General features: G+C 43.8%; 3 protein-coding genes across 16 annotated transcripts; 1 reads left to right on the top strand and 2 right to left on the bottom strand.

The window, feature by feature from the left end:
• Positions 1–2,328: 2,328 nt before the first annotated feature.
• LOC108921126 (selenide, water dikinase 1-like) lies at positions 2,329–7,721 on the bottom strand. 5 transcript variants are annotated; one of them, XM_018730430.2, is made up of 10 exons: positions 7,597–7,721; positions 6,365–7,119; positions 6,012–6,239; positions 5,787–5,890; positions 5,548–5,655; positions 5,151–5,305; positions 4,817–4,907; positions 4,508–4,607; positions 4,117–4,329; positions 2,329–4,001 (listed from the first exon to the last, which is right to left on the bottom strand). In XM_018730430.2, the coding sequence occupies exons 3-10, from the start codon at positions 6,202–6,204 to the stop codon at positions 3,787–3,789; spliced, it is 1,179 nt and encodes a 392-aa protein (XP_018585946.1). In that variant the 5' UTR covers positions 6,205–6,239; positions 6,365–7,119; positions 7,597–7,721; the 3' UTR covers positions 2,329–3,786. The 5 variants fall into 5 exon arrangements, with proteins under 5 accessions (XP_018585946.1, XP_029108404.1, XP_018585947.1 ...); XM_029252571.1 differs by having other exon boundaries at positions 6,012–7,119; XM_018730431.2 differs by lacking the exon at positions 6,365–7,119 and having other exon boundaries at positions 7,597–7,720.
• Positions 7,722–9,584: 1,863 nt separating this feature from the next.
• On the bottom strand, positions 9,585–18,953 carry LOC108921150 (BEN domain-containing protein 7-like). Of its 9 annotated transcripts, none has more exons than XM_018730473.2 (10): positions 18,717–18,953; positions 18,379–18,442; positions 17,404–17,481; positions 16,434–16,733; positions 15,503–15,625; positions 14,644–14,963; positions 13,903–14,128; positions 12,688–12,810; positions 12,413–12,466; positions 11,478–11,654 (listed from the first exon to the last, which is right to left on the bottom strand). In XM_018730473.2, exons 2-10 carry the CDS (start codon positions 18,437–18,439, stop codon positions 11,593–11,595), a joined length of 1,347 nt encoding a protein of 448 aa, XP_018585989.1. In that variant the 5' UTR covers positions 18,440–18,442; positions 18,717–18,953; the 3' UTR covers positions 11,478–11,592. The 9 variants fall into 9 exon arrangements, with proteins under 9 accessions (XP_029108206.1, XP_029108208.1, XP_018585989.1 ...); XM_018730480.1 differs by having other exon boundaries at positions 18,228–18,442; positions 18,717–18,732; XM_029252377.1 differs by lacking the exon at positions 18,717–18,953 and having other exon boundaries at positions 18,379–18,702.
• A 558-nt stretch (positions 18,954–19,511) lies between these two features.
• On the top strand, positions 19,512–23,942 carry prpf18 (PRP18 pre-mRNA processing factor 18 homolog (yeast)). 2 transcript variants are annotated; one of them, XM_029252378.1, is made up of 11 exons: positions 19,512–19,662; positions 19,971–20,048; positions 20,952–20,978; positions 21,899–22,003; positions 22,101–22,214; positions 22,383–22,529; positions 22,800–22,868; positions 22,995–23,135; positions 23,385–23,456; positions 23,541–23,696; positions 23,798–23,942. In XM_029252378.1, the coding sequence occupies exons 1-11, from the start codon at positions 19,576–19,578 to the stop codon at positions 23,876–23,878; spliced, it is 1,077 nt and encodes a 358-aa protein (XP_029108211.1). In that variant the 5' UTR covers positions 19,512–19,575; the 3' UTR covers positions 23,879–23,942. The 2 variants fall into 2 exon arrangements, with proteins under 2 accessions (XP_029108211.1, XP_029108212.1); XM_029252379.1 differs by lacking the exon at positions 20,952–20,978.
• Positions 23,943–27,206: the final 3,264 nt, after the last annotated feature.

The following is a 27,206-nucleotide window of genomic DNA, read 5'->3' as shown; positions in this document are numbered from 1 at the left end:
AGTATATACTATACACTAAGACAAACATCTGACTAACAGACGTTAGATACGAACTGTACCAAACTGTTCCGAGTTACATACAAATTCGAATTAAAAAAAGATTTAGAAATGGAACTTGTTCGTAATCCAGGGACTGTCTGTAGTTGTTTTTTTAAACCAGCAAACAACAACAGAACACGATACAAACAAGATATAGCACAGCGTTCCACAACCATATAAAAAAAGAAAGGAACAACATCAGGGGTACATATTACATCACAAACATACATTATGGAAAAAGATTAAACAAAGTTAACAAGTATAAGGTACACTTTGCTTTCATGATTTTATCGTTTGAAATAACTTGCAAATAGGCCTTTACATCTAATTTGAAATGTTCCAAGGTAGGACTCTTTCCTGATCATTTTGCTTTGTGTTTGTCGAACAATACCAATATGATAATTAAATAATTTACAAAAGATATATTTTTATTTTTTCAATGGGCTTAAAGATTATCATCACATCTATTTATTTAAAATTATTGTCAATATTTGCCTCTTTTTAATATAAGATGGCAATTTAGTTTAAAGAGTTTTTACCAAAAAAAAGTTGAATATTTTCAGGGCTACTCCCACAAATGGTGCATTGATCATCTATATTCATTTTAAATCCTAGCACAACAAGGGTCTTTAGATGGAAACAGATACATTTGAAGAAACCTCTGTAACCTTAGTAGTTACGTATATTTATTGGGGATCATCCAGTTTTTTTCCAATCAATCACTTTCATCAATGAGTTCCAATATATTGTAACTGCAGGGATGTTGTCAACTTGCAGTAGAGCTTAAAAATGTATTATGATTATTTACAGTATATTATTCGCGCCCCCTGGTGGTTGAAAAGGGGATTCGTGTCACAGCTCCACCAGCTAAGTGCTTCATCTAAAGAAAGCAAATATGACTGATGGAAAAGTTCTACAGTTTCTCATATAAGTCCGGCTGCAACTCGTCCTACCAACATAAACAAACACAATTTCACACGATATGATATTTAAATACAGACATACACTTCATCATCTGAACCGCTTGTCCCATACAGCATTGCAGGGAACCAGAGCCTACCTGGCAACACAGGGCATAAGGCCAGGGGACACAACCAGGACGGGACGCCAGTCCGCCACAAGGCACCCCAGGCAGGACTCAAACCCCAGACTCCCCCAGAGAGCAGGACCTGGTCCAACCCACTGCGCCACCGCACCCCCAGCCATACACTTGTGTTACTGAAATATTTCACCAGTCTATAAGTGAAATCACTGTTTCTAAAAGCTGTTTAACCTGTCCATGGTACTTTCTGGGTGATTTATGGCTATTTCTTATATGGGCTTTTCATTTTAAAAAGTTCATGAAGGTGTGTATATTTATTCATTTAGCTGAAACGTTTCTCCAAAGCAGGGGGTGCAGTGGTGCAGCAGGCTTGGCCAGGGCCTGCTGTGTGGCGGGTCTGGGTCCTGCTTGGGGTGCCTTGTGGTGGACTGGCGTCCTGTCCTGGGTGTTTCCCCTCAGCCCTGCACATTGGGCTCCGGCTCGCCATGACCCTGCTTGGGACAAGCAGCTGTAGACATTGTGTGTGTGTTTCTCCAAAGAGACTTGCAGTGTTAAACTACTTACAATTAAGTCTCCATTTATACAGCTGGGTAATTTTACTGGAGCAATTCAGGGTAAGTACCTTGCTCAAGGGTACTACAGCTGCAGGGGGGAGGGGTACAGCAGTTGTAACCACTATGCCACCAGTGGCCCCTATATACATAGGCAGGTATGTACAAATTTGAGCAGAAAGTTCTGTCGTTGCCCATGTCTGAGATGTCTCTGTCCAGAAATAATCGATGTGGTAGAACAATTCTTCGTATCACAGCTGGATACTGAAGTTCCAAACTCTCTGCTATGTGGAAACAAACGCTGTTACGTTACCATGGAGATTTTTGTAAAACTGTCCTGTTTCAGGGTCAGTCTGTGATGGCATGACATTACTGAACAGATCACAAATACAGTTGTCTTTGACTCTTCTTTTAATGTTATGTGACATGTAAACGCAATGAATGTACATAATTAGGTCTGCGAATAATAAGGAATAATATCGTTCTTTGACAGAATCATGTCTCCCAGTGTGAAGCGTGAGTCACGGCTACAAGTGAAACTGAAATATTTTAATGAACTTATTACCTCCCATGTGAGAAAAATGGCTGTTAAAAAAAAAAACTCGGAAACTGTGTCTTTAGTTTAACTAGGATCATTACTGGTTTCATTGTTGCATAAATTGACTGGGAGGAGAATGACGCTTCAGACAAAAATGCTAAGTTAAAAGAAAGCTGCCTTTATTGGAGAGGCACATATCATAGCGTGAACTCGGAAAGATACGCCTTAAACAGTTCATTCCCATCTCTTATCGTCCCGCAACCTCTTTATGGTTGAACGTGTCTGACTCCTAATGAACACACTGCCTTCATTTATTAAACCAGCAAAACTGTGCAAAATTACCAGCTGCTTTACAATATGGATTGTACTTCCATATGAAAGTTTCACCCTGACGGAGGACATCACATACGACACTCAGTGGGCTTTTCTCTCTGACACACACACATACATACACACACACACTCCAGCCATTTGCATCAAGTACCAGGGTGAGAGAAACAGAGAGCAGAAAGCAGACATTGCTTCTTCTTGGCAAACCGCTTTCCAACCTAGAACTACAAAATATGTCACATCAAAACATTAAAAAGGCATCTTTTTAATGTGAACAACCTGCACTGTAATTCTCTATACAGAACACAGTTACATCTCTTTAAAAAGTCGTACAAAAATTAGGTATTTATCGGGTATGTGTTACCACAAGCTGCAGCAGTAGCAGCTAGGATAAGTGCATCTTTCTGCAGAACAAAAAGGCTAAAAACAAAGAAATGTCCCCATAAACGTAAATGTGCCTACAGTTACAGCGGTGTATTTAGTGGTACACAAAATAATAAAAATATTTAACGCTACAGACAAGAGAATTTTCTTAAAATCTCAGATAGCAAAGTCTACATGGCAACTGCTTATTTGGTCAGTACATTCTCTGTAATGCAAGAGCACAGCCAGTCACGTGTACCTCGGGGAGACACACAGCAAGAAATACACACAGCGCAAACACAGTGACTGACGGCCTGCAGAGGACCTGTCCTGTCGCACTGTACTTGCTTCGAATCTCACTATGTTGCCTTAGTACCTCAGGACGAAGTGAAGAATGTGTTGAGCATCGGAAGCATTGCACAAAGTACAAAAATAAAAATCTGCAAAAAATAAAACATGCACGCCTTTACGTTTATGCCTCTTATTTACCGTGATTTTCCGTGACTTCTGTCTTTCCAGGAATCTGCTACAGCTTTTACTCGAGTCCTGAACTGCAGCTGTACAAACAGGAAAGAAACTCAGTGACACTTGTAGGTAAAGTGTGCCTAGTGAAAAAGCACTTGGACAAAAAGGTCCACATGGCAAGACGGGAGGAGCGGGAAGATCCTGATCGAATCAACAGTGTCGAGTAACACACTCTCAGCTCGGAAGGAGCCTTACAGTTATGAGATTCTTCAGCTCCTGTAACGGAGAACAACAGCCGCAAAAGGCAATGGATGCATTTTGGTGCTGCCCGCTTGCAATCCACCTGAAGGCCAACGTCCGAGTGTACGGAACGAATGTGAAAGTTGTATCTCGTATATCCTCTAGGACGGCGCTAGAATATCATCTAAAGACCATGTAGAGCTTCTCCCTGGTGTGTATTAGGACGTCAACCCTGGTGTCAGGTTGACATTCTGCATGGCGACCTGCGGGGCCACCTCGATGATGCGGGGCTTGTCAATGATCCTGGCAGTGCGATTGCCCTTTTCCACTATGCCGATGATCCAGGCCTGGTGGCCCTCACCATACTTGGGAGACTTGATCTCCGCGCAGAACCTGGCAGCCTGTTCCCGGGGCAGGCAAATCAACAGCCCCCCTGTGAAGAAGATACACCTTCTGTTTTGAGCTTCTGTGCTAATATGAAAGGTAGCTCATATTGCATACTGAGAAATATTTCTGCGTACACAGCACCCGGTCTAAGTGGGCTTTACCTGAGGTCTCCGGACAGGTGCCGTGCATCAGCCCAAACATGTTCCCACAGGCCTTACTGACGGCTGCCATCTTGGCTAGAACGGGCAGGTTGTGAATGACGAAAGACACCTCGCTCCTCTGTTGCCGAGCCAAGTTCTGAGCGTGGCCGAGGATACCGAAGCCAGTGATGTCGGTGGCTGCGTGGGCGTTGAAGGTGTGCATCAGTCCAGCCGCTGGGGGGAGGGGAGGGGAGTGAGAAATGTTCACACTTCCATTGGTTTTCCATTCAAATGAATAAATGTTTCCATTTTCTGCTCCAGTGACAAAATGGCTCAAACAAAATCTACATAAAATAACTGTGAAATGCATATAAATATTACTGATATGTTTCAGCAATTAAAAAATTCGTACCTGTTCTGTTCAGTCTGGCCATGTTCATCATGGCCTCCTGATATGCCAGCTCCACATCCTCCTGTGTTACCACCAGCTTTATTTTGTTCCATTTTTCTGGCTGTCAGCAGCATTCATAATACAGATAAAGCAATAACAAACATGGTGAATGAGCACATTAATTTATGTGTGTCACAGTGCATCTCAGTATCAACCGAATACCTGAAAAACGCACAATCCACATCCCGTACTTAAAGCCATTGTGACAAAAACAACAAATTCATCCATAAAAGCAAAAAATGTCCTGAAAAATGATTTGCTCAAACTTACAATATCCAACCACTGATGAACGGCAACAGCTACTTGTGTGCCAAGAGGCTTCGTCAACACCAGTACGTCTCCTGGTACAGCGTTGTCTGGCCTGCACAATGAAACATCTCCGTGTCCCATTTAGTGTCAAAGTATTGCAATGGAATACAGGAATACCATGGTACAAAGGAAGAACCAGCTGAATTCACCAAAATGTCAAGCCACCCAAGAGGGGCATCTTTTAGACAGTTCACTTAGAACACTTTGTGTTTGCCCTCCATGTTTCTATTCACACTTCTACCTACTGAAGTCGTAAATTTGTGTGAGAGCGAGCAGGATGGTGCAGTCGACTTACATGATGAACTCATTAGGTTGGCACACAGTTGTGGCCACACCCCCCAGCACAATCCAGGGGTTTACCACAGTCTGTCCCCCTGTCACCGATGTGCCGGCCTCCTCTGAAGCGTCCCTGAATCCTTGAATTATCAAAGGCATCACTTTGTCCCTCTCCTGGGGAACCACAAAGAGCATTTAGTCAACGAGGTGGGACCATGAAAAGCTCACACCACTGAAGAGGTCTTACAGCTCCCACAATCACTTCTGAAAATGTGCGCAGAACCGGTGGGTGCCGTACTTCAAAGTTAACAAGCCAACATGTCTACTTGCGTGAGGTCCTCATACATAAGATACAATTCTGTACCCATAACGTCCACCACTTATGACACAGTTCTACTCATTACTGCACACTTTACCTTTTCTGACAATTTATTACTGATCCCCAGTAGCATCAACATGTTGTCGCACTCCGTCACCCCCATAGCGTAAAGGTCACTTAGCACATTGGCACATGCAATACGACCCTATGCAAAAAAAAAAAAAAAAAGGCAGAAAAAGTTAATGTATCAAATCCAATCCTGGAAAAAAGTGGCCTTTGGAGACTCTTGCTGAACATGAGTGTTCATAACACAGCACTGCTGTCAAAAAGCCTTACCATCATATATGGGTCGTCGACAATTGGATAAATGTAATCTGTTGTCTGAACGAGTGAAAGGCCACCGTGTCTCAGTGGAATGACGCACGTGTCCATCCCAACACCTAGAAGGACGGGCGCACGTTAAATCATACTGACCCAAGTGAACACGCAGTGAGGGATTACAGTAATTTAAAGAAAAGAAAAAAAACAAAAAACATTTATTTGCAGCTGTGCCAGACGTGCCTAGCCTGGGCATAACCGCCCCCAGGAACTGTTCATCCTCCTGGAAGTGATTGTCCTGCAGCGACTCCAGCAGTTTCTGCAGGACATCCTGAGGAACCTTGCAGCCCGTGCCTTTGAGCTCTGTGAACCGCGTCAGTCGGAAAGTCTTGTCCAGTTCGTGGCTCTCGGGGTTGAACGACTCCCGGACAGACATAGCTGCTGACAGCACCTCACGTCAACGCCTGTCGTCTGCGGAGAAGACAAAGGTTCATTTAAGTATTAACACAGTACGTTCAGCCACACCTACAGTAAGGTGGGCAACTAAGTCAAGTCGCTTAAAATAAGTAGAAGAACGTAAGACCACTTTAAACCACCTTGGAGGAGTTGCTTGACCAATTCATATCTCAGTAAAACATCTTGGTCTGTTGTTGAAAGGGTTTTTGTACACTTATGTATTGCATGTAGGAAAAGTGTCTGACACCTGAATACAAGGTAAAAGAAGTGGATTTTGCAGCCTCTCATCTTTGATCCTCAAAAGTGGAAAAATACAGACAGGTATTCTTTCCCTTAATTTTGAAAGTGCAGTGGGCTTGTCTAGTATCTTAGCCTTGTGGGTCACTCAGCTTAAATGAAACACTAAGTGGTGCTTAAAACTTCGTGTGCATACACATTGATTTGGAATACATGATTTATCTAACAGACAACTGACGCTTTCACTTATTAAATATAAATTACATGATGTATAAAACAATGAGAACTACACATTTATGCTGTGTAATTGTAAATCTCTCTGCTGAGTGCATTTTAATTATCACTGTTAATACAGCTTGACGTAACTGTCTTGATTGTATGGGTTCACTTTGTAGGAAAAAAAATTAACTCAGTTTACGTATTTAAAGCGGGACTGGGAAAAGTTAAAACTCTTTTGGTTTTGACACCCAGCGCAGTTAGTAATGGAACTCAAGAATCATGTGTTCCTTCGTGCACAGGAGATCATAAAAAAGCTGACGAGAATCTTTGAAATGGCGAAGGTTTCATCATTGTGCGCGTGCCGAGCAACTCACTCAACTCGTCCGCGCGAGTCACTTAACTTAAGTTCTGACACTGGAACAAGACGCAACGGCAGGTCCTGAAAAAACACCGCATGTTTTACAAACAAAGAATGCCAGTGCACATACTTAGAATATAGATCACCTTTTAACTGGGCTTCGGGAATGTAAACTAGTTTTAATAATTGCAGAATATATATTATATAATATAGTATGGGAACCTATCTGCCAGCGCGCGCAGCTTTAGTTTTAAAAAGTCTCTCCAAACAAGCACGCGGCTGTTGTTATTTGTGCATTTTTCCTTTTGGCATCGGGAATTTTGCCGTATTGATTGCATTTTAAAATTAATTTCATAAACAGTTAATGCAGTTCTGCGTTTCGTAGAAACCTGGCGAGCTTCACATAAAAATGTCGGCGGGTGAAAAAATTAACCCTTCCGCAACCCACGGCCAGAACGTCACTGAAACTGATGGCCTCAGAAATAACCAGGTCTCTTTTATTTGCACAGCGTTCACTTTTTGTACTGTGTAAGAAATATTTAAAGTTGTACTCCTCACATTTTTACAGAAGACGGACGCTTTTATTCACACTCCGTTTCCCCTTTAATTCCGCACTCCGCTTTATTCTGACCGCTCTCAGCTCAGCGGCGCCTCCCGATACAGAAGCGGGGACGGTCCCATGATTCATTGCAACTTTAAGGAGAGCCCGGAAACAATGCCTGATAAGAAACCCAATTCTTTAAGAAAGTTCACCTTCGCAATGAATTAATTCAGAATACTTTTATTTTCGCTCAGCTCAAGCAGTTTTATCATATTAAATCTCTCTCTGAGTTCTGTAATCTGGGTTTGTACCAAAACTACGACTGAAGAACACAATTAGCGAGGGTCCTTTACGTGTTTAGTGACGCTTTCCCCTCCCCTTTAACGTTTTTACACATCGCCTAAAATTAAGTGAACCACGTAGTGTGCCTTTAATTGAGGGAGACTCAAGTGTTCCGAATGGAAAAAGCGGTTTTTGGTTAATGCTATTTGCATAACATGGAGAAATTATAATACAATTTGACATAATGTCACAAAATAGTAAAATTTGTACAATTTACTGAAATTGCTCTGATTAGCAAATATAACGTTTGTAAAGCTTATTCTTAACCTCTCAACTACATAATTGTATTTCATAAAACAGATCAAATGTTCTTTACTGAGACCTTCCCCTTTAATCCACAAAATGAGCATTTTAAAAGGGACATAAACAACAGGACAATTTTTTTTTTTTATTTAGTCACATGTACAGTAACACAGCCAGTACAACTGTAAAAGTTACCTTTAGCACTTCAACCCTATCACTGAGGTACTGGTTACAAAACATGGCGCCTTGAAAACACAAAGTCATTCTGTGAGGGGCCACTTTCACACACAGTCACACAGATCTTCCCACTTACACAGCTTGGATGAGTTCCAGTAAACATAACACTGCAATATAGGAAAGAAACCGGACTGTTACGGAACACGATAAACATTGAGCCGATGCCATTTAAATACTTACAAAACCCAATAGCAGCACAGGGGGCACAATGTGGCCTGAGACTTTTGAACAATGAGAAAAGAGAGATAAAATGTATCGAAGAGAAACCTTCACATATTCACTCTCTTTGTACAAACCGGACCTTGCGGGAACACTGCCAAGCACCACGTTTTCTAATTGAAGCCTTTCTACAAAGCAACTAACGATTTTACTAACTTATAAAGTTAGGTAGGCTTTGAAGCAGAGCATAAAAAGGCCTAGAACCTGAAGCAAGAACCATCAGGTCACAAATCTATGACATTAGTTACAAAACTACTGCCAGTGCCCTCAATTATCTGGGATGCAGCTCAACACAGCTGGAAAAACTGGACTAAATACGTTAGTTGAAGGCATCTTTAGCTAGTAATAATGTCCTTCCAGCTTCAGTCATAAACTTAGAGCAATGATACAATCCTGAGCAATGTAAGGGTAGACTGTTGCTGTCATATACTTTTAGAAGTGACAAAGTTTTGACGCAAGGTTGTGTACCCAGGTAATTGCTGAAAATGTGAAAGCAGCTCACCCACAGGGACTGCCTCTAGACAGTTCGGTGCACTTCCAATAACCCTGGGCCATGACTCGCACTTTGGACCATATTATTAGGCTCAAGTCCCTTCAACTCCTGCAGCTCAGCTTTGTAAAACTTCAATTACTGTTATGTTGCCTTGCTTTTATCCAAAGCAGCTTTCAACATTCACTGATTTGCACAGCTGAATACATAGGTGAAGCAAATCAGGGTATGTATCTTGCTCCATGATATAGGAGCAGCGATGGGAGTGGGACTTAAATCAAGGACCTCAACGTTACAAATCCATATCCTCTATGTCCTTAACCACTGCACTGTCCCAGTCTCTGCACTACCAGTGCTTATATCAGGGTTAATGAAACCCAAGCCTTGCGGTTAAGAGGGAATACATAATTTTTCTGATACACTATTTAATTTTCATCACATAGAAGCGTACACAGAAAATGTGTTAATTGCTTCCTAAAAGTCCTTACAGTAAAAAAAATACATAAACATATACAGACTAAGTATAAACATGTAAACATATGTAAACACAAATATGAACACCAAGCAACTGCAAACATTTCATATAAACTTACACACTGCTGCAATTTCCCACCATAAGTGATAACTTACCATGGGTAAATTATCTACTAAAGTGCACTGATCGAACTTTTAAAAAATAAACACCAGTACATTTTCATTTCTTTAATCCATGGCATAAAAATGAAAGTTTTCAGGTGTAATTCTAAGGATTGTGAGCCACTACAGCAACTAATCTTACATTTTTTCCAAAGAGCATCCTTTCATATTTTTTTCTACTTCATATCAACAATATTTACTATATTTATGATAAATTTCTTTACAAAAATGATAACTTAATAATAGACATCTAGGAGTAGCCACATACAATCCTTTCACTGGACTTTCCAGATATGTGCATTGTGAATGGGGGAAAAAAAAAAAACATTTCTAATCCAGTCAATCAGTCAGTATATATGTACTAAAAATAACATTGTGAAACAGATTACCTGTTATTTGTAAAACAGTGTAAAATACTGATTTGGATGAAACATAATGTTTAAACACTACAAGTGTGTTTTCTGCACTATGTACCACTGAAGGACTGTCTTGCTCATTAGGAAAACAGAAAAACAAACTGGACTAAAAGCACATTACATGTGTTTATTTTGGTATGGGTGCAATTGCATTGTGTCCTCTTAAGCGTAAAAACCCACGACCGAAGCAATTTGGTAATTCCAGCTGAAAACGGAAGGCTCTTATCTTAATTTTGGATATGTAGTGGCATCATCACAGAAGTTCGCAACACAGTAAAGGTAGCGGAACACAGTGACACTGCTTAGAAAGAAGAAGAGTGAATGTAAAAAGGCTGACAGACTGGGTATGTGAACGAAGAACACCTCGGTGAGACCTTAAGATTCTAGGTTTTGGAAGGTAGGTCAAAGCATGTTATGGGCATTGCAGTCCAGCACAGATGATCAACTCCTCCACTCTGGAATGGTGGAGGGGTTTTGGGACAATTGGCACTTTTCTGCCTCCAGTCTGCCTCCAATCCCCCATGGTTTTGAAAAAACTTTTAATGGACAATTGCAGATCTGAAAAGAAGCCCCCTTCACACACAGCTTTTCATGTTGCAGAAAACTGTGTGAAAGCTGAAGTCACCTATCTAGCACTACTTTGGTCATGTTTTTTCCTACAGTCACACAACAGAACTGTCTTACGTTACGATGATGCCCTTCCTATGGCGTACATGAACATGTCAAAGATGAAATGAAGCTTTGCTGATATATTGCCAACATTCAGCCAAAGTTATTTGACAGGGAAGCGAGTGCTAACCGTCGACATCCTTCTCCGGGGCAGCTGCTGTTCTCCCAGAATCCCGACCTGGAGCGCAAAATATAACAGTGAAATACAGTGTTTAATATCGAGGTTCGAAACTATGCTCCTGAGGGCCACATAGTGTCCATGCGTCTGAGCAGATCGAGACTTACGTGTTGTAATTATTACCCTAAATTTACTTTCTATGAGCCCAGCACTGAATTTATGGATTTCAAGAGGGCTTGGAAAAACTTCAATAATGCAGGTTTGTAAACCACCAGACTCTGACAAGGGGATCACATGTGCAATATTATTATACAGGTTTTTAGATGGGACACCTGTTCATCACAGGACATTCGCACACACACTCCTTCAATCACTGACACGCACACTCACACACACACACTACAGGCAATCTGGAGTCACTAATCCACCAGAAACACATGTCTTTGGACTGCAAGAGGAATCAATGGAGAACATGCAGATTCCACAACACCTAAGCTAGATTCAAACCGACAACCAAATAGCCCTGGAACTGTTCAAGTGTGCCACCCAGTCTGTATTTTCTAAAATTTGTTTGTAGAGAAACAGCGAAGACCAGCATAAGAGGGGTATAGGACCGCTTTAATTCAAATTGCATTCACAGTGTTTAGAGCTCATGTATGGTGTTCCTCAGTGTCGGTGCTTCAGACAGCACTGGTAAGAAGAGTACTGTTACCATGGAGACAAAAGTGCAATAATGAAGAAAGTTAAAAGTGGCAAGAACACGATGAACATTTCACAGGCTTATGGGATGAATCTGTCAACAAAGGTAACTAAACAGGCGTTTGTAGAGACAATTCTTACTAATTTTAACTGGCTCTTCATTTTAATGAAGCACAAAGTTAATGAAAATGTTATTGCAAAAAAAAGCTTTACAGGATATTTTTACAGCAAAACCTGGTGTCTTCACAAGACTTAATCCCCAAATAAACTGAGGGACGTTTCATTGATCAAGAGATAGGGTGGAAAAAGCGACTTTGGAGCTGCAAACAAAGCTACTGAGAGCTGATTACTACCAAGTGGTGGTGTTGAGGAACAACTGTAAAATGTAGTGTAAGTTAGAGTAAAACATGGGTGGTTATGTGCCCGGTGGCCCTGCTTTGATTCAGGGCTGACAGTGGCATGTGGTGACATGCAATGAGAAGACAAGCAGCAGCAGCACAGTGAGAGTTAAGTTTCGGTGGCACCAGGTGACCCTGTGTAGAGGAGCCACAGAAAACATGCACATCCAGCATTCCTGCGATGAGCGCAGCAGAGAAGCACGGGCCAGCGACAGGAGAGAAGAGAGACAGGGACAGACAGGGTATAGGTGGTGAGGTGAGGCAAGCGCTGCTCTGAGACAGGTGAGGCAGACAGACAGACAGGCGAGCAACCAGGAGACTACGAGATGCTGGAGGATTTTTCGGTGGAGGGAACTGGCGAGATACCTGCCGTACACAGAGAGGCTTTCTTGAAAATGGTATCGCAGTCTGCAGCCTCTGCTGAGGCAACATACAAAGAAAGGATTTCAAGGTGAGCGACTTCTCCGAAACAGTGAAAAAACACGATAAAGAACATTAATTACGCATCTGGTCCTTTGAACTGAGGACGTGTTCCAATCTGTAGTTTAATTGTTCAGTTTTTCTATGCCTCTGCTTATGTTATGTAGAGATTCTGAAGCAGCAAAGCAAGTGTCTGGGTCAGGCCCTCCAGCGACACTCACCCTCGTTACCTCTTTTCAACCGCCTCCTGGCCAACTTAATCTGGTCCTGCAGGATCTGCACCCAGTCCCTGGGTCCTGGCAGCTTCTCAATTCTGTTAGCGCTGCAGTACTTCTCTGTGAACACTGGACCCGATGTAGACAGGTAAAAAAAAAAAAAAAAAAAAAAAAGACAGAAATAGTAGGAGAGGTGACATCAGTAAACCCAAATGACTCAATAGGGGAAGACACTTTTTTCCATATATATAAACTTATTTTCTCCACTTGTCTGTTTTCCAGAATTTGTTTGCTGCCGAGAAGTTGCTACCTGACTTTTTGCACGCAGCCAAGAGCGGGCGATAAAACACACCCAAACAGTGGCACTGTCGGACTAATTCAACTTAATTCCACAGTGTTTACGGCCCATGTCTGGTGTTTCTGAGTGCTGCTGGTCAGCAACAAGACGATGAGCGACGCACATGTTTAATAGGATGAATTAGTCACCAACTGGCATTGAAGAGGGAGTCTATGGAGTCAACATATTTCTGTTGTGGGAGGTTGCAGAGATGTATATTTTTGTTTTCACTCATTTTAAAGTACATTTAACTTTAATGCTCTTTCAGGTTAATAAAAGATAGCAAAATAAAATGAACTGACAGGGCTTCCATGGCGTACCCTCACTTACGTCCTATGTTTCCAAGATAGGCTCTGGAACACGGTGACCCCACATAGAATAAGAGGACGATGAAAGTGGACAATTAGTCTCACTGCAAATTTTAACCCATTAGAGCTTCATCTGAAGGTTTCACAGAACCAAACCTGGGAATGAATCCGGGGAATCCTGTATTAATAAATCTCTTATTGATAGTGATGTCATGGTTTGACTTACAAATAAACACAGGGTCCTGACAGCGTTCACGAGATAACGACCCAGTGTACTCAAACATGCATGGATGGGAATTGGGAACATCATCAGAACCACTTGCCCCCATACGGGGTTGCAGGGAGCTGGAGCCAACACAGGGCGAAAGGCTGGAGGGGGAGGGGACACATCCAGGACGGGACGCCAATCCGTCGCAAGGCAACCCAAGCGGGACTCAAACCCCAGACCCACCAGAGAGCAGGACCCGGTCCAACCCGCTGTGCCACCGCACCCCCTGTGGAATTGGGAACCTGAAACCAAAAAAGGCACAGATCCTCTTTGTTTGCCTTTATCCTCTTATTTCCACTCCAACATACCCTTTATAGCTCCCACAATGTTCTGGTCCAGGCCCTTCCTGTTGTCGTTCAGCCCCCTCTTGCGCTTGCCATTGGGTAGCGAGTTGGCGAGCGTGGTGTCGTCGAAGAAGGCACACACCAGCTTCCTGAAGAGCAGGCTGCCGGAGCGTGTGTAGTTCACGAGGATGGAGTCGAGCTGTGATTTGGGAATGTACACCTCGTAGTCGTCCGCCAGACGGACCTCGGGCTGAACGCCCCCCCCACACACACACGCGTGCACACACACAGACACACGCACAAACAGAAGACACAAGAGGCTATTTAGAATGCACCCCGTATCGTTATGATTTTCAGAGCATCAATAGATATTCTGATAAGGTATCGTCTGGGGCGTTGATTGAGTCGCTCCGGTGACGTAAACACTAACTTTGTATTCTGCACTGACACTCTCAGTCTGGAGGACATCTTCAAGCAAAGCAATGCAAAGATTACTGACAAAGGCACACGAGGAACAAAGCGATTCCTGTGGGTGCGCATTGGCAGCTCTAAGGTACAAACATGCACTACAAATGATCTCCCACACTACCCATGATTCACTGCACCGACTGAAAGCCCATACAATTACTCTGAAGAAAAGAGTACTTAAAACTTTAATACAAGGACTCTGTATAGGACCCCCAAAGGGGAAAAAAAACACTGCTGCCCCACTGTGCCTGTTGAGAATTAATACCCTCTCAGGTGTTGCTCCACCAGCCCTGTTACCTCTGAGGATGGGGGGTCCATCACCAGGCTGTGCTGAGGTAGAGTGTCCTCCGCTGGGGTGGGCAGGGCTGCAAGCTGTGAGGTCTGGTCGCTCTGGGAGGACGTGGGCCTCTCCCGCAGTGGCCTCTCCTTCCTCCCAGTGGGCTCAGCTGTGGCACAGCTGGGCAATGGGGGCCTCCTGCATGGAGCGACTGGTGTCGCTACCCTGTGGACGGGTCTTCTCCTGCAGGGCCGCTTTTTCGGGGCGGGACAGCGGACCGGGCTCACGTTGCCCTGGACACGCTGCTTCTCCTGAGAGCCTGAAGCAAGTGAGGACCGAACTGTAGAACCAAATTTGCGTTCAAAACATAAATTTCCCATCTTTTCATGCCATTTCCAGCTATGTTTTTATTGTTTTGCCAGCAGCCGATGCATTTTTACCCATTTACACAGTTTCAAGTACAACTGGAGCAGTTCAAATGAAGTGAAGCATAAAAAGAGGCAGCTGGCAGCATGGTGGTTAGAGCTGCTTCATTAGGACCCAAAGGTCACAGGTTTGAATCTCACCTACAGCTGTAGTACCCTTGAGAAAGGTACTTACCATAAATTGCTTCAGTAAAATTACACAGCTCTATAAATGGGTAAATAACTGTAAGTGGCTTAACATTGTAAGTCATTTTGGAGAAGAGTCTCAAGTAAGTGAAAAAACATAAATGTTCAAAGGGCCACTTGGGGCTCCAAACAACATCCTTCAGGGCACCTCTCCTTAAACACTATGACACCTACTAGCCAGTAAGGATTCAGGGTCTATTTGAACAAAGCCAAGTCTCTGTTGTGAAGAATGCCTGGAGGGGAGTGATGGATGCGTGACACCACTGACCTTTCTGAGTCTGCATGAGCTTCTTGACAGCACGCAGCTCCTGCAGGATCGCCTGGAGTGTGCTCTTGCAAGTGCACATGCAGCAGCCAGGCTCTGTGGTGCTGGACAGGGGTGTGGCCACTTCTGCGAGGTACACAAGGAAGACAACATGCTGATCCAACTTTGGTGCAGCTGAAGGCTAAACAATGCGACCTCGCCAGGCCACATCTCATGACAGCACAGCACAGAACAAGGATATTGTGGGTAAGGGTCATGTGCCAAAGAGGTGTCACCGCTCCACCACCCTATGCTTGGTCTGGCAGGGCTGCGCCGTACAATGCCGGGTTCCTGAGCCAGAGACTTTCCCACGTGAGCTGAAGCATGCACTCGCTGCAGTTCCCGCCACTGGGGCTTCAATCGAGACAGTCGGCTTAATGGTCTAGCCCGACCGGAACGCAAGAGGATCATTAGCGTTCCATTCTAAGCCCTCGGTCCGTGGCAAACAATCGCGCAGGCGGACTGATTAATTGGTGGCTTAGTGGTGAGAGTCCTCCCAGCACCACTCATATTCCAGGGTAGTGGACAGGGGGCAGGGCACTTGTTGCCAACATGTGTGAGAAATGTAAATGACCAAATGTAAAGGAGCTTGGAAAACAAGAAACAAACACAAACAACAGAGCCAGTGACAACAGCCAGCATTGCACAGCTTTTCTTCGAGGCCTTCGACCACAGTTGGACTCTAGCTCATCAGCCTGAGCTAGAGTCTAAACTGAGCAAGAGGCTAAACTGCTCAACTGAAAAACGGCCCAAAAATATTCTCTCCAAAGCATTCAAGAGACATTCAGCTGATTTAACGGAAATTCGAACAGTTATACGTGCAGAAATAATACTGCTCTGGGTCCTGGAACAATGAGAATGTCAGCAATCGCCTGTGATGCAAACGGAGACCTACCATTGGCTTTCACTGAATTCTTGGTGTCAGTGAGCATTCTGAGAGTCTTGGATCGAGTGCCGTACTGCACCGAGCCCTGGGGTCTGGGTATGGGTTCTGCGCTCCAGGCACTGTGTTGTGGGTCCTCGGTGCTACTGGCCACAGGCTGGGACCAGCTCAGTTCCAGGTCTTGAGGCTCCTGCTTCAGGGTTTCCCCTTCCTGGCCCACCCTGTGGTAGACCCTCCCCGCCTTGTCGTTCAGCAGCCTCATCATCCCTGTGATCTGCTTCTTGATCTCCATCCCCTTGTCACCCAGCCAGGCTGTGGGATGCAAGTGTTCAAGTGAAAGAGCTTGTACTCCAAACCACCAGGTAAATTTAAAAGAAAAAAAAACACTTAAGCTCTGTAAAACAACTAAGGAAAAGTTTGTAGTATATTTTAGTATTAAAAGTAATAAATAATGGCTTCATTATTTATTACTATCTGGTAAGTGAAATCAGTACTTAACAGGTTATTTAACTATTTTTAACAGGTCGTTCAAAGGTGGTGCATTAGAAAACAGGTTATGCCGTAACCATTCTGCACCCATAATAAGCATCTACCTCCTGTTGTACCTTACATTTATTTATTTAGCAGATGCTTTTGTCCAAAGTGACTTCCAATGAACTTTATGTAGTCTTATCAGCCCACACACCTTATTCACCGCGGTGACTTACACTGCTAGATACACTACTTACACTGGGTCACTCATCCATACATAAGTGGAACACACTATCTCTGTCACTCACACACTATGGGTGAACCTGAACAGCATGTCTTTGGACTGTGGGAGGAAACCAGAGCACCCACAGAAAACCCACACAGACACGGGGAGAACATGCAAACTCCCCACAGCCTTAGATGGGATCGAACCCATGTCCTCTCCCGCCACCCACACACTGTTACACAGCAATATGCTACTTGCTGTACCACCGTGCCGCCCAGTGCTGACCTTCAGTGATTGCTGCATTTCCCGCACCTCCATTGATGGCATCTGTGCTGTTTGTTTCGAAAAAGTCTGCCTGGATATCTAGAAATAAAAAAGTAAGACAAATCTTCTCTAATTCACATGCACCGAGAATGCAGATGGAAGAAACCTGGGACAGAAATGAGCCTTGAATTTGCACTTTCATAGTGAAACTGGGAATGAATTAATTAATGAATTAATTTAACAAAATATTTATTAAAATACACAGTAATGAGGATCTTGAAGTTATTTTTACTATTACTTTACTTTGTTCTATTTTTCTAAGCAGAGCGTTAAGAATGGCTTTAAGGAAGGAATGCTACAGGCTATGGTTAAAATGATGGTTACAGTTATAGGTATGTTTAGTAAAGAGTACATTGCTGTGATTGTGTCTCAGCCACCTGTGGGTTCACAGTTCCAGTGACTTTAAAGCCAGAAGACTTCACTGAAGGACATATCCTCCCCACAACATTACAGGCTGTCACTTCATGAAAAGAATAAATAAACCGTTCATTAAAAATGTCACCTTGTCCCAGATCATGTGTATTTTCATTTTTATCTTTATAAATAAATATCATAAAGAAGGGGGGAACGTCAGCACAGCCGACGGAGAAGAACATATCTTTCCTCAGTATTTACAAGGAAATAAAAAAAAAAAGTGTCGCGGTGTCACCATGTCCGTCCCACGATCCTGTCATCTGCCCGCATGTGCGACTTTGATGTTTGTTTTCTTTTGTTTTTTGTTTTTTTTTTTAAAGTTTTATTCCTTCCAGATCAAAGTGTGGGAAGGAGGAAACACACACACATACACACACGTCGCAGGTGCGCCGCTCTTCCCTCTCGCATCTGCTGGCCTCTCTCTCTCTCCCGCCCTTCTCTTCTGCCTTATATTCATATTTCTTCTATAATATTTACACTCTGTTTGCATGTCGGGAGAAACAGCGGCCGCCTTCGCCTTACCTTCATTCACCAGTTTAAAGCTCTGCGATTTTCTGCTCCTTTTCCTCTCGGCAAACTCCATTTTCTAGACGGGTGCCGGAGACACGGGGCGGAATGAGACACAATATAAACAGAGCGAAGAATTAATTTAATTGCGAGGAGGAACGAGCGGCACCGCGCGCTCCTCCCGCAGCACGAGCTCCTTCAGGTGTTTCGCGGCCATCGCACGGCTGCCGTCACATCCCTGAGGTGAGCACGTCTGCCTGCAACACGTTGCCACCTCCCCGCAACGTCCCCGCAACGTCCCCGCAACATCCCCGCAACCCTCCCGCATCCGCCCGGAGACACGGCGCGCTTACAGTGGAAACAGACGAGTTAAATGGTTCACATGTCGTCACGTCTGCTCCTGTGCGCCACCTGCCGGCGCCGGAGCGACACGCGGCTCGTAGAGGCGGCGCTGTGAGAGGAGCGCGACCGCGTCACGCGGACGTTCCCGCCGTGGGAAATAATGGATGAGGCCACTCGCGTGCACTCGCGAGACACATTGAAAGTGAAGCGGTGGAATGTGAAGTGCGGAACGTGCAACCGGTACGTGCACCTGCAGGCGAACTCTGGCAGAAATAATAGGGAAAAACGTTAACGTGGACACAATGATTAAAACTCACAATCACATTCATCATACCTTTCTTACCCAATTCATCATTCATTGCATTTGTCCACTTTCCCTTCTTAGTTTTAGTCATTTCACTGATGTACCAGTAAAGAACTCGTATTGCATTTGGCTCGCTTTTGGCGATGCTGTGCGCAAATGAACGCAAAAGACGTGTCTTCTCATTACGGTAGAAAGCGCAAACAGCACTGCGTTTTAAAAGATATACAGTAGTATAATATATATCTGTAACCGCCTCCACAGAATTTGTAAACATTTGTCAAATTTGACATTACTAATATGTTAAGCAACTCAGTGAGCTGCACACTCGCTCTCATGGTGAGAATCACGTCTGCTAGTTTGTTTCCAGTTCAGTATTTTCTTCAGATTCACCTTCAAAATACAAATATTTCCATTTAAAAAGTATTTTCGTTTTCTCTCGCTTATAATTTAACGTCACAAGTAGCGCATGACGTCATTTGAATTTTTACCCATGATGCACAGGAAGAACAAGAATCTGCTTCCGGGTTAAGTGCTCCTTCGGCAGGCCGTGCTTAGTTTAGCGGCGGATGTGTGGCAAACTGAAAAACATGGACATCCTGAAGGCAGAAATTGCGAGGAAGAGGAAGCAGCTCGAGGAGAAGGAACTTTTCACTGTGAGTAAAAGAAAGTGAGGAAATAAACGGAATCGCTTCTGAACCCGCGCCTTGCCTTGAACTTCAAGTTTAAACCGCTAATTTTTAGTAGCTACCTACGACCGGAACTTGAACAAAACAATAAAACTTCTTTCACATAACTTAAGGATAGTGCTGTTATTTCCTCTATGAGTGCCTGTTTACACCTCATTAGTTACGTGTGGTGTGTACACACGTTCGCTCCGTAACGTCGTCACGTAAACGTGTCAGTGACATGTGTGATATTATTTGGTGCTAAGGACTGCGTATTAATTTGCCTTTCTCTGCAGGACTCGAAGAAGTTCTTCAAGCGGGGGGAACTTGTCCAGAAAGAGCAGGAGGAGTATTTCAGGAAATGTGGTCTCAAGGTATATTTGCTGCCTAAATAAAAGACCTCTTTTCCCAGCTCAGCTAAGTCATAATGATTACAAGAAATGTGTTATACCAGGATACAGGGTACCGGGCTTGAGCTGAACAGTCACGTGACACCGTTGTAAACGAGTGACCCTTTAGTTAATTGGCACGCAGTGTGTGGTGTACATTGCATTTACATGCTGTGGTGTGTGTTCCTCATGTGCTGTACACTGTGCACCCAGGAGTGTTACTCTCAGTCTCATACATCGCTTTGGGTGCTTTGTTAGGTAACCAGCCAGGTAATCATTACCGTAATGGACACCAAAAATGACACATTTACCTTCAATCCCATTTTAGACATCGGAACAAGAAACATTTTGGGGACTTATTTTTTGGACGCTGCTTTCTTTTTAAGGCTCAACTTACCGTTTTCCAGAAAGGCATTTTCCATTTTTAATTGTGTATTACCGGTTTTTCTGTGAAATTTCAGCTTGTATCATAGCAAATGTAACTTTTATCCACCAAACCTGTTGATCTCAGAATTTGCAGTGAGACAGTAATTATATTTTCATTGATTTCTCTGTAGTATAATCTTTGATTTAGCTCAAAAAGGAAAAAGTATCATAACTACATACAAGATTCTAGAGGACTTGCTGGGTGGTGAGTTGATGCATCTTTAGTAAGCGTACTAATTGTGATTTAGGTGTTAAAATGACTTCTGGATTTACAGATTAAACAAATAAGCGCCAGCCTTGCAGTATCCTAATGTATTCCTAAATTGAGGAGCCAGTGCACTTACAAAACAGGATTTTTTTTTTTTTTTTTTGTTCCTGGAACCTTCAGCAAGTTGATTCAGTTTTCTGCAGTTCTCTCTTGACACTAATGCTCTCTCCGTCCTGTCCTGCGCTGCGCTGCAGGTCGATAATGAGAAGCCAACAGGACAGGTATGGGGCAGTCCTGTGGAGGAGCCCTGCACTGCATGCTGACCCATGCATTTGTTTTGTGCTTTCTGTGCACAGCATGGTCTAGGGTTGGGCTTGTTTTTTGTTTATTATTGTTGGTATCTTTTTTTTTTTTTTTAAAGGGCATGGCAGCCTCAGTTGTGCACATCTATTTTTGGCTTTAATCGGAACCAGGACTGACTTGCTGTTGCCCTCGCTTGCGGCCAGTGTTTGCATCTAACAGTGGAAAAATACATTCTGCTTCTATTTGTTGACTTCTCAGAAATTCTTTGCTCATATGTAATATGTTGTGTATGTGCAAGGTGGCACATAGTTTACTTTTGCCTAATTTCACTCCTTACTTTTATCAAATTGACTTTTTTTTTAAATTGATACTGCTTCAGGTTGTTTTTCCATCAGTATTGTTGAAAAATTGTCATTGCTGATTTTTATGGATTGTATGGATGTATAATGGAACTCAGAATTGCTGTTTGCAGCTGGTTGGAAAGATTGTTGCAGAGACACATGGGATATGACAACCTGAAGCAGTTTTTGCCCTTCCTGGGTTTGCAGTGGACATGCTGCTGCCTCTAAATCCTTCCCCTGTTCCCCTTTCTCAAAATGTGTTTCCTACTTGGCAACTCAAGTCAGTTTACTTTTGTAATAGAAAGGACTCACTGTAAAATTTTCCGTATAGAACATAGATTAGGAACCTGCCAATCAAGGAATTGATCCTCTTGTGGTATTTAACGTGGGTTTGATTGCTTTGCTATGTGGTTCGTGACAGAAGAATTGCAGATATCACCTCTCAGTGCAGTTCTGTGTAATTGCACCATCATGGATGGACTGTGAGCTCTGTTAGAGATGATGATGATGATGATGATACTGTTACTGAATACCCTCTCATTTTCTTCTGTGTAAAGACAGAGCCAGAGGTGGTCACACCAGAGCCCTCCACCTCATCCAACCCTGTTCTGGAGCTGGAGCTGACGGAGGAGAAGCTACCCATGACTCTTTCCCGACAGGAGGTGACCAACACTCGATTGCCAGAACTTTAGCTCTATCTTTATCAGCGGGAAAGTTTTGCAGTACTGGCTTACACTCGACTGGTGCCACTCTGCTCAGGTGATCCGTCGACTGAGGGAACGAGGAGAACCCATACGGCTCTTTGGCGAGTCCGATTATGATGCCTTCCAGCGACTGAGGAAAATTGAAATTTTGGCACCTGAAGTGAACAAGGTAAGATGACTGGATGTGCCAAAGCAGTATCATGTGATTGGGGCACAGAAAATGATTGTTGCTCCTCATCCATATTTTCCTGTCCACCGTTTTTAATTTGCATATGCTGGTCAAAGCAGCAACCGTGAATGTTTAATTGCTGCTGAATTCATGGCCTTGTGTGTGAAGGGCTTAAGGAATGACCTGAAGGCAGCCATGGATAAGATCGATCAGCAGTACCTGAACGAACTGGTGGGCGGTCAAGAAGCAGGAGATGCAGACACACAGCATGACCTGAAGGTCCATGAGGAGAACACCACCATTGAGGAGCTGGAGGTACTGTGAGATCTGTAGGGCAGAGAAAAGGGAAACAGTATACATAATGGACATGAGAGCAAAGTCAGCATTTTAGTTTTACTCTTTATGTTGTAATTTACAGTTGCCTTCTGTTTTATTCATAGGGTCTAAAAATTACTTTGTTTCTAATATCAGGCCCAGTGTTTACATTTTCACATCTGATTTTTTTTTTTGTCATTTTATCTTGTTACACTAGGGGGTGCTGTTAAACTCTGACTTTTTTAACCATGTGTTCTCTCCTCATCCTAGGCACTTGGAGAGTCTCTTGGAACAGGTGATGATAACAGAGACATGGATGTTATAAATAAAGTGCTAAAGGTAAGTTGCTGACAGCACTCAAAAAAAAAAAAAATACTGGCAGGTATCGGAAGTGTATGTGCACAAAATAGAACCAAAGGAAACCAAGATGTTAAATTAATAAGTTGTGGGTTCAATTCCTGGCAGTTCCTGCTGGGCGTGTGGGCCAAGGACCTCAATGGGCGTGAGGAGTACGTGAAGCGAAGTGTGCAGGGCAAGCTGGCCAGTGCCACCCACAAGCAGACAGAGTCATACCTCAAGCCTCTTTTCAGGAAGCTACGCAAGAAGGTGAGAACAAGGCCTGCAGTACTGTGAGCAGCTTGAGACAGGTTTTTAATGTGAATCAGTTTAGGAAAAATACTTCAAGCTGGATGGTAATGGAAGTAAATTATAATGAGGTGGGTTTAAATCTCTTGCAGCCTCTCTGCTTGTAGCATAGTTGTTGGAGAAAACCTGGATCTGAAGAAAAATCTGACGAGTTTCCTCTCTTTTCCCCCTTGCGCTGTTGCATTGTCATCTTGTTGCGGTCTGTTTCAGAGTCTCTCCGCAGACATCAAGGAATCAATTACAGACATCATCAAATTCATGCTGCAGAGAGAGTACGTTAAGGTATGCCACTGCTTCTCGTCCACGCTTTCAGAAAATGTAACGGGGAAAGTTGTGTGTCACTGATGGGATTAACTGTCGTGTCAGGCAAATGACGCGTACCTGCAGATGGCTATTGGAAATGCTCCTTGGCCTATCGGTGTGACCATGGTAGGCATCCATGCCCGTACTGGCAGAGAGAAAATTTTCTCAAAGCATGTAGCCCACGTGCTCAATGACGAAACCCAGCGGAAGTACATCCAGGTGAGGGACCCAGGCTAGGTGTGTGTGTGGACATGGTAGTATGTTTAGTCTCACTAATAGAAGATGTGTTCTGAAGCTCCCGTCTGCTCCTCTCATTGTAGGGACTGAAGAGGCTGATGACCATCTGCCAGAAGCACTTTCCCACAGACCCCTCCAAGTGTGTGGAATACAATGCTCTCTGATGTGTACACATACACCCTTGTACAGTCTTTTTATGCTGCAGTTACATGTAAATATTACATTCTATAAATTATTCTTGTCTAACAAGTTCTTGTGTGTTTAAAAACTAATTTTTATACTTCGCTTGAATTCTGTGTGTGAAATGGACCATTTTATAAACAAGGCCTTTTTAAAAAAAAAAAAAAAAAACTGTAGAAAATGAATACTTTTCAGTGTAAATGAAATGGCTGATTATCCCCTGAAGCCAGGATCTCTAAGTTTTGTTATACAGTATGTAGCAGTCTTACCTGTGCATCTGCATTTATGCATAGTCCACCTATGAAGTGACATCTCTCCCAGCAGTTAGCTGCACATTGAAGGTGTTTGAATTAACGTATGCTGCACTGTTTACTCATGCTGTAAAAAAGAGGCCTTTGTTGTTTATGTGGGGGAGCTGTACATTTAGAATGCATTAAATAGCTTTGATACCACCTTGGAGCCCCCATTCTCGTGTGCAGTGCTGGCGCAGCGCGTGGGGAGGGATTTCCATGTGTAGGTGTGAGTGACTTATGGGTGGTCACGGCTGTGCGTCATGAAAGGATTGCGTGGGAGGAAGCCCAGCTTATGTGGCTCCTAGAGGAACAATGAAGCGCTAAGAAAGGAGAAACGAAGCCGATGCTCCCATTTACTGCAGGTTGGCGCGGAGGGGAAGCACGACTGAAGTGCTCTGACAAAAGTAATTTAACCGTAGTGAGAGAAAATAGGTAATTCACCCTACTGTACTCCCCATGGTTGCTGTATGTGTTCATCATAACTGTATGCCCCAGCTGTTGGTCACCAGTGGTAGCAGCCCTTCGCAGCCACACATAGTAAATGTAATGGATTGGGCCAGCATTTTTACATCATATGGACTGCAAAGTCATTGAGCAGACCTTGACTAGCCTAGCGCCCTGTGCTTCCAGGAAAGGCTCTGGCTTGCTGTGACCCTGACTTGGAGAAGTGTTCTCCAATGCTGGAGGCATCTATTATATTTACCCAAATAAAAGTCCAACAGGTGGGAGAGCAGTCCCTGCATTGGAGGATGTTTTTGAAATGTGAGGGACAAGTTGGTTGCTCCCTCAATGCATTAAACATCAGCCTGTACAGGGTTGGAAGTCACAAAGGAATCAGAACACTTTTAAGCACCAACAGGTCTGTTAAAGCACACAGTGCTGGCACAGTTCCGTCTGACAACAGATGTAGGGAGATGAAGCTGAAAACTGCTAAACACGCAAACCTGATCTGTTTAACTTACTCTTTTCTCCAAAGCTACTTACCCTGATTTACCCATTTATACAGCTGAGTCCAAAGGCAGCAGCTCTAACCACTACAGCACCTGGTACTCTATTGTGGTGCGTGCCTTGTCTGTTGTCCCCTCTTCTTTGAGGCCAAGTAGCACATGTAAGAGGCTCTGAGTGCGTAACCTGAGCTATGGCCCCCATCGCATTAACTGTGCTCCAGAAATGTTTTTTTAAAAAAATGCCCCAACTTTCTCACGCCACACTGATCTAAGCGCTTCCAGCTGTTGTGGAGGCCAGAGCCAGTCGGTCCCCTTCACCGTTGCTATAGAAATGCTGTTATTTTCAACTAGACTTGGTTAGAAACAGGCTTGATGTGCCGACACGGGCGTCTCGACTGCTGCAGAAAGAGGCTTTGCATAGAAAATGGAGCTCTATGTTTATGTGAGCTCTGTGTACAGTAGACTCAAGGACAGCATGCAACAGTAATAGGATGTTCATCTTAACACACTTCCCTCCTCAAAGCTGAACTGGAACACACCTTGGCCTTTTCCTACAGGGTCTCTGGTGGCCGTGTAGACGGTGAAAATCCTCACCTCCTTTCCCAACAGTTCCTCACCAATAAGGCGAAGGACAATTTACTTCACCCTGAACAAAGTTCAATTCACCAAGCGATCCCTCATCAATATGGGTGGGTAAGACACTTTTGTCATATGACTGACTATAGAGCAGAGGGCTCCACTGATCCACCCACTCAGCAAGAGGAACATTAAAATGAGAAGAAGAGGGGAAATTACAGCACCATCAATGTATCTTGTGGAAACCTGTCGTCGGCTTCATATCTCCAGAGGGGCGGGATCCTCCCAAGCCGGGCCTCCCCGACCGGAAGCAGCAGATCCGTTTTGGCCCTTCGGGGGTGGGGGAAACTCTAAGCGACTGCAGTGTCTTGGCTCCTGGAGTGCTCTGCACATTCACATCAGGGCCCGACGGAAGCTCTCCAGCCCCCTCCTCCGAGGAATGGGACTGGCGGGGGTTTCTGTTGCTCTTGGCAGCTTCTCTACAACAGCTGCAGCGGTGTTCGCTCACGGAGGAGCGGAAAGGGGCCACGGAGGAACACCCCTCTGGCTGGGAGGCAGGTGAGGAGGAAGGCAGTAGGAAAAAGTGAAGTGAGGGGTGTGTGGGTGGTGGGTGCTGGCGAAACATGGCTGAGGACGCTACTGCATGCGTCTTCAAAAGTGTGCAAACCTGCTTGAGTTAAGAATCCACACTTTCCCCAACCCATCCATGTTTGTAGAAAGAAACGCACTCATAAGTGTTAGATTCTTTAAGGAATGTTAACATACAATGTTTTACCATCTATGTATGTCTTTTCAATACATTAAATCTGCGTGTGCTAGTGGGGTTAGATATTCTCAGAAACACTCAGAGACCACAGTCATCCAAAGTGTCTTAGTTGTGCTCAACTTCGCTGGCACCCGTGTCACTAATTGTATCTTAGAAAAAAAAATGCAAGAGGAAAAAAAAGACTCGTTTACCTTAAAACAGAAGAATGAGAAAGACATTTTCTCATTCAACCTTCATTTTTGTATTAAAAAAAGGGACAAATTTGGCACCCAAGAATCTTCGATTCACAGTCTCTGTAAGTAATTTGGTCCTTGTTTTCCTACTGCACCTTCCCACTGAAATGTTTCCGCACACACACACACACACACCAGGGGCGAATGTGTGTTAGCATATTAACCCTTGAGAGGGAGACCGTGTCATCTTTACTGACTCCTGTACAAGTGTGCGTTTGGGACCGTTGTGTCTGTTGGTGTTCAGTCTCTTCCCTCCTGGAGCCTCGTCCCCGGAGCCCTTTGTAAGGAACACCAGGAGTATCGGTGCGGCCCAGGTGGATCTTACAGTACAGATCCTGTGGGTGGGTATTTTGCAGTTTGACTTTATACAACTATAATAACTAAACTTTGGAGCTACATAAATTTATTGTATTATTCACTGTTGTGTTGTTAATGCCAGTTCACGTTGTGCATAATTTCAGTATTTAGTCCAAATTCCCACGTGGTCGTCCACCAGT

The sequence above is a fragment of the Scleropages formosus genome, chromosome 5 (assembly GCF_900964775.1).
Source record: "Scleropages formosus chromosome 5, fSclFor1.1, whole genome shotgun sequence".
NCBI classification, from domain to species: domain Eukaryota; kingdom Metazoa; phylum Chordata; class Actinopteri; order Osteoglossiformes; family Osteoglossidae; genus Scleropages; species Scleropages formosus.
The sequence above is the reverse complement of the archived record's forward strand: the minus strand, read 5'-3'. Positions and strand labels throughout refer to the sequence as shown.

Bases quoted from the DNA above. Each gene is read 5' to 3' on its own strand.
- LOC108921150 (XM_029252371.1), bottom strand. From the start codon at position 17,584: ATGAAAGTGCAAATTCAAGGCTCATTTCTGTCCCAGGTTTCTTCCATC. The intron at 15,626-16,433 runs GTAGGTCTCCGT...TGTACCTCGCAG, and splicing joins GAATTCAGTGAAAGCCAATG to AAGTGGCCACACCCCTGTCC. The intron at 14,964-15,502 runs GTCAGTGGTGTC...TTGGTTCTACAG, and splicing joins GCTCATGCAGACTCAGAAAG to TTCGGTCCTCACTTGCTTCA.
- prpf18 (XM_029252378.1), top strand. From the start codon at position 19,576: ATGTGTGGCAAACTGAAAAACATGGACATCCTGAAGGCAGAAATTGCG. The intron at 20,049-20,951 runs GTATATTTGCTG...GCTGCGCTGCAG, and splicing joins TCAGGAAATGTGGTCTCAAG to GTCGATAATGAGAAGCCAAC. The intron at 22,869-22,994 runs GTAAGTTGCTGA...AATTCCTGGCAG, and splicing joins TTATAAATAAAGTGCTAAAG to TTCCTGCTGGGCGTGTGGGC.
- LOC108921126 (XM_029252571.1), bottom strand. From the start codon at position 6,204: ATGTCTGTCCGGGAGTCGTTCAACCCCGAGAGCCACGAACTGGACAAG. The intron at 5,306-5,547 runs GTAAAGTGTGCA...GTGGTTCCCCAG, and splicing joins GTAATAAATTGTCAGAAAAG to GAGAGGGACAAAGTGATGCC. The intron at 4,608-4,816 runs GTAAGTTTGAGC...TGCTGCTGACAG, and splicing joins TTCATCAGTGGTTGGATATT to CCAGAAAAATGGAACAAAAT.